At 35.2% G+C, this 6,000-nt stretch overlaps 1 protein-coding gene across 1 annotated transcript in view; it reads left to right on the top strand.

Annotated features, from left to right (window-relative positions):
- Positions 1-1,444: 1,444 nt before the first annotated feature.
- Positions 1,445-6,000, top strand: part of OLFM3 (olfactomedin 3) — a gene marked incomplete at both ends in the record, with an annotated part of 165,429 nt that continues 160,873 nt past the window's right edge. Inside the window, one exon of the mRNA XM_084242099.1 lies at positions 1,445-1,513. Within this exon, the coding sequence (XP_084098225.1) occupies positions 1,445-1,513 (69 nt within the window). The remainder of the gene's footprint in view (positions 1,514-6,000) is intronic.

Here is a 6,000-nt window from a genome sequence, read left to right as displayed (position 1 = left end):
AGAATGGCAATTACACTTAAGATTAACTCATTAAAATATTAAATTATCATGTTTTAGATAGCCACTATCTGAAATTCCAGAAGGTATTTAAACATGTAACATGCGTCCCAAATGAATAATCTTTTTTTTTTTAAGTAGATGCAATGCCCATATTTCCAGTTCACATATAATGCAGCAGTTATATCATTTCCTGAAAAATCAACAGAAAACCTGGGTCAAGGAATATTGAAAGGCATGACTATCTCAGAGGTAAGTTTCAGAGTGGTTGCTAACGCCTCCCCAGCTTTTCACCTTACTAAGCGCAAGTACTTTTTCCAGCTTCAGATAAAGTTGCTGGAGGTTAGCTAAACCATGCAGAGTGCATGAGAGACCTACTTTGTCCTTTTCTCTTTACTCTTGTGATGAAGGTATCTTGTCTCTTTAGCTCTAGAAAACAGAAATATTTGGAAGTTTAAAAATGATCACATTCCCATCCCTCTATCCATCCATCACTGAATTCTTCTTCCAGCAAAAACACAAGTCAGATTGACAGGGAAATTATATTTCTGAGTATGGCTGTATGAGGGGGAGAGATTTCATTTGCGGAGGTCACTAATGGAAAATTCCATTTATAACTAAAGAAAAAAAAAAGGGGGGGGGGAAAGCCTTTGCATTTATTTATGCATAGCCTTTTCAGATCACCAAACTCCAAGACACACAAATACCCATTAATACTTAACTAAATAGAAAATTTCCATAGGCTTTCACTAAATGACAGTGCATATATCCATATATAACAACTACAGGCTGTATGCCTTGGACAGAAAATAATTTCCCCTTCTCCATTGCAAACTTTGTTTAAAGCACTAAATACACATCAAGACCTCTGTCAATGACAGCAGAAGGTTCTAGGCACTATTTGTTTCATAATCCAGTATCTAGCTGACTCTTTACTTCTCTGCAGCTCAAGTTGCCAGCAAATGCTGAACTGGAGCCTGAGAGTCAATTCTTGTTTGGTTAACAAATTCCCCGCAAAATATCCCCCCAAACCCCCAGGAGCTGTAGTGATGTCATATCCGTTGTCCAGGTCTCCACACCTCTGTGCACAGTTATTTCCTTTATCTTTTTTCTTGGGTCAAAACTTTTGAGGTGGGTTGGCTAGATAGCAGCGGGAGAGAGGGTGAACTGGGGCGCACGGGTTGGAGGCACTTCAGCCTCGGTCAGCGCCCACTGCAGCCCAGCCCATCCTCTCAGCTCGCGACTCCCAGCTCTGAGAATGCCTGCAGAATGATCGCCCCCCAGGGCGGCTGCTGCTGCTACTGTTACGGCTCCTGTTACCGCCTGCGTCTCCACTCTGCTCTGACTGGCAGGCGGAAAGTGCAACTGACGAGGAAAAGGTCTCTGCAGTGAGAGTGGAGTGGCTCCATAAAAGAGAGTAAAGAGGAGGAAAAAAACCCAGATCAGAATGCAGGCGACATCCAACCTACTCAATCTCCTGCTGCTGTCTTTGCTCGCTGGATTAGATCCTTCCAAGGTAGGAGCAATATTTTAACTCTTGTTTGAAATGAATGTGCAATATGGAGCAAACAGACCCAAAAATGCAAATAAAGATGCAAAAAAAAAATTAAAAGGCAGCCCGAGAGAGAGCTCTTCTAGCTATCTTGTGGTGCCTGGCGTACCCCCACTGCTTGGAAATAGCAAGGTGAACTACCGGAGGAGCAGCTCCTCAAGGTAGAGTCTTGGGGAGAGAGGGGGGAGGGACCAGGAGCAAATATAATGTGCTTGGGCAGCCGGCTATGCGGCTCTCTGGGGAATTTAGCTTATTCTATATCCAAGTGTTTATGTTGTCTTCTGAAGTCAGATGGGTAATGCAAAGGAGTTAGCAGGTGAAACGATACCATTTGTAAACATGTATGAGGAGATGCAGATGGTGAGCTGTTCCTTTGTTGAAAGCACAGAAGCGTTTTTTCCAGCAGATCTTGGTCAATAATACTCCCGTCGCCGACGTGCTGCGGTTTGTGTCCAAAACATTTGGGATGCTGCTTGTAACACACACAGGCAGAGCAGCAGAGCTCTACTCTCAGCCCTTGCTGAGAGGCTTTGCTTGAGGGGGCCTGTGTTTATTTGCTTTCTTCTTGTTATTAGGAAAATTAGGGGGGCCCTGAGGAAGTTCTGATGAGCAGGGTTAAGAAACAGAAAGTGAGAACCCCAGGAAAGTAAGCAGGGCATTAGGAAGGATGAGTTTTTCTTCTAGCTGTTGAACTCTGAAAATGATCCAGTACTGGCAATTAAAGTGAACGCTAAGCTTTTTGATGATTTTTTTTTTTAAAGGTAGAAAAATATAGAGAAATATTTTGAGCAGTGTGTGAGATAAAGTGAGGTAATTGGAGGTAATTTGTTCAGCATTCTAGAGCATGGTATTTATCTGGAGTAAGAGACAAGGCATCTACCTGGTCCAAAGAGTAAGAGATGCAATTCCTTGGTTATCGTACTTATTTAACTGGTCAAGAGCAATTTGACACAACTGGAAAAATGATGCCTTGTTACAAAACCGTTTTAAGCTGTATTTTGCAATATAGTATAGTTGCTTTAAAAGCTTTACATCATCTGTATGTAGAGAAATTAAGTGTCTTTCATAATCAAATAGAACTAAGATGAAACCAGTCATAACCTAATACTGTGGCTGACTCAATGTTTTTAGGCTTAAGAAGTATACACTGTAAGCTTTGACTCATGTCATATATACTTGTTATAATTTCTATGTACTTTTCCTATTTAGAGTTACCTGATGAGAATAAAAATCATTTCACTTTAAAGGTATGGTGGTGCTGAGAGTGTCACTGTGAAATCTTCATACATCTTAATGATATTAATGGGCTATTTTACATACTAAAGGGTAGTTTGAAAGCATTTTGACTGCACATCTAGGTAACTGCTAATTTTTTTCTTATAATTTGTAAATCTTTTACTTTCTTTTTTGGTCTCTGCATCTATGGTGACACATTCCACCACCAATCTCAGTATGTTATGTTGGTTACAACTTTTGAAAACACTATATATCTCAATTTTAAAGAGAAATACTAATTAGTAAGTCACAGAAGGAAAAATATTTGACTGAATGTCACTATTTTTTTATTCTTTAAAATAAATTCAAAAATGTAGATTTTTCTTAACAATTGCATGCAATTTGACTTGTCTGATATTTTTAATGCATAAATATCTTCACTTCTTGCATCCAAGTTAGATAAATAAAAACCAAGAAGAGCTTCTGTTAAATATGGAGGTAAATCCTCCAAAATAAGCCAATATGATCTTTTCTACTATTGATAAGTTTATTTCTGTATTCAACAATATAAGACTTTTTGTCAGACTTAACAGTGGCTATTTGGTACAACTAAGGAGAAATCCTGGGAAGGAAAGGCATACATTAACTTTTCAAACAGTCCTTTTCAGCATCTAGATACTGCAATATAATGTGTAAAGAACAGAAGATGGTATTTTGTTTTACATCACATAGACTTTATAGAGAATATAAAAATAGTCACACAAGTAATTTTAACGTCGCGGAAAGTTTCTGGACAAAATCAACAAAACTTTGTTTTAAAAAGTGAATAAAAGCTTCTTTTGCATATTTTTATCAAACTATTGTCTTCAAAATATATTGTCCCCATCACAAATGACACGATTTTCAAGCTAAGACAATTAGGTTATGAACTACTAATTTTTTTCAATTTCTATTTACTGTTGTACCAACTATGTAAGTGTTTAGAAAATAAAATTAGCATTCATAATGTAAGTAAGTTTGGAAAATTAAAATCCCAATATATAGTACACACAGGTTTTGGGCAAATAAGTAATTATTTTAAATGATAACACTTAAGTTTATGGAAATCCTAAATAGTTGACTATTTTTTAACATACTACTATATTATGAATGATAAATTTAATGATCAAACTTATAAATAAATTTAGGTAAGCATTTTATATTATTACACTTTGTGTTTATAGAAAAAGTATGTATAATCATACATGGATACACCCAAATAGGCAAAATTGAAGAGTTCTCAAAATTGAATAGATTTTTGTAAGGGACAGGATTGTCATTGTCAAATATTAGAAATCTAAATCTTAGAAAGCATTCATTAAATATTAATTTGTTTAAAGACAAAAAGACTTTCTAACAACACTATCAATTCCATTTCATGGAAGGCTATATGTTTATGATCATCTTTCTTGAGATTGAAACTTATTACATGCCATTTTATAGTGCTTAAGCATCGCCATCTTATGGTAAAATAAGTTAACTGAAAGTCAAGTTTACTCCTTAATTAAAAAAAAATTCTATATTCATAGGATGAATTATTTTCAGCATGCACTTACTTTTTCTCTCAGTTAATGGATCAGAATATTGGCAACATTAGTATTTTCTTTCAGCAAAGGAACGCAATTCACCACTAATTAATTATTTGTATTTTTACATTGATAGATTATCAATTTTCCTCTCAGTAAAATTAGGAAAATTATATTTTCTCAATTAAAATCTAATTAACAAGCTTCCAGTTCCATTTAGAAAACTCATGAATATATCACGTTGCCTATTTTAAGAGATATGAATTAATTTCATTTGTAATGGAGTGTCTTCGCTATGGGCAATATGCCAAATCATCATTCATTCAATAAGTAAATTTTAAGAGACTGAAAGCTTGTAGGAATTCAATTATTGCTCAGATTCATACAGAAAGGACTGTTTCTGTGTAGGAAATTCCTGAGGGTGGCTGCTAGGTGGCATCTCTGTGCTTTTAAACTGAATGCATAGAGTTCAGTAATGACCTTGATAGCACAAGAGTACACCTCTTCTTCTTTTCAAGATTTTTAGCAGATACTGTTTGAACATTATAGCAATATCATAATCCCTGTGAATCAAAACCATGAATTTCTCTGCTCTGCAATGCTGAACTACGAAGAAAAGAGAATATAAATGTGACTGTGTAGGTTTCAAGCAGAAGATTTACACCAGAGTAAGACACTTAGGGAACAAGTTTAAAAGAGGCAGTAGGGACATAGTGACACATTGCAATGACTGTTGAACTTTAAAGCAGTTATTATACTTGTAGGATAAATGTATTGCAAAATGCCCTGGTAAGTTTAGTTTGAGATAGGAGCCATTATTTTCTTACCTAGAAATACATTAATAAACTTATCACCACAGTACTTGCTCATACTACAAGCATAAAATATAACAATGATTCAGCAATAATCTTCAACACCAAACTGTTCTTTCTGTTAACAAGCTGGCCAGTTAGAACTTTTGCCTTAAATAAGACAGATGCTTTTGTGGAGGACTGTGGGAGTCTTGATGGTGGGTGTGGTGTGGTAACATACATCTGAAGAGGTGTGAACCTGTACCTCTGAATCATAAAGTGCTATAAACCAATTTTACCTAAATAAAAATTTAGTAGAAAGAGAATTGCTTTAAAGTTATTAGATATGATGAGAACTAGGAAAATTTTGTAATATAATATAATATTAATATAATATGCTTCATAATATAATATGTGTAAGTGATTTGTGTTTTGGTGTTACTAAAAATCATCAAAGACCTAAATTGGTGAGAGATGGCTTTTGTATGTAAATCTAGCTGAAGTTCTTGTTCTTACAATTTTAAAGTGAAACTGATTTTTAAAAAAGCAAGAGAAAGAAACTGAGATCACTATCCATTTGCTTTAAAATTCACCTAAAAAATTTACTTTCTTCTGTGTCTCCTATCTGCCAGAGAAATTCTCTTTAGAAATGGATCAATTCATATTAGAACAGAAAATATGGATGGATGGCATTTGGAAAGACCCTATAATTACGTACCAGTCAGCCCTGATATGGTAAAAAGTAAAAAGTTCAAGGCAGCCCATTTATGTTTTGAAAGAGCAAATGACTTGCTATTCTCATTTTAACCTATCTCCTTACCACAATTACATTTTTATTTTGGAGAATGTAAATATTCTTTCTCATGGCAACTTGAAAAGT

This window comes from Talpa europaea (genome assembly GCF_964194135.1).
Source record: "Talpa europaea genome assembly, chromosome: 9".
Lineage (NCBI taxonomy): Eukaryota > Metazoa > Chordata > Mammalia > Eulipotyphla > Talpidae > Talpa > Talpa europaea.
The sequence above is the reverse complement of the archived record's forward strand: the minus strand, read 5'-3'. Positions and strand labels throughout refer to the sequence as shown.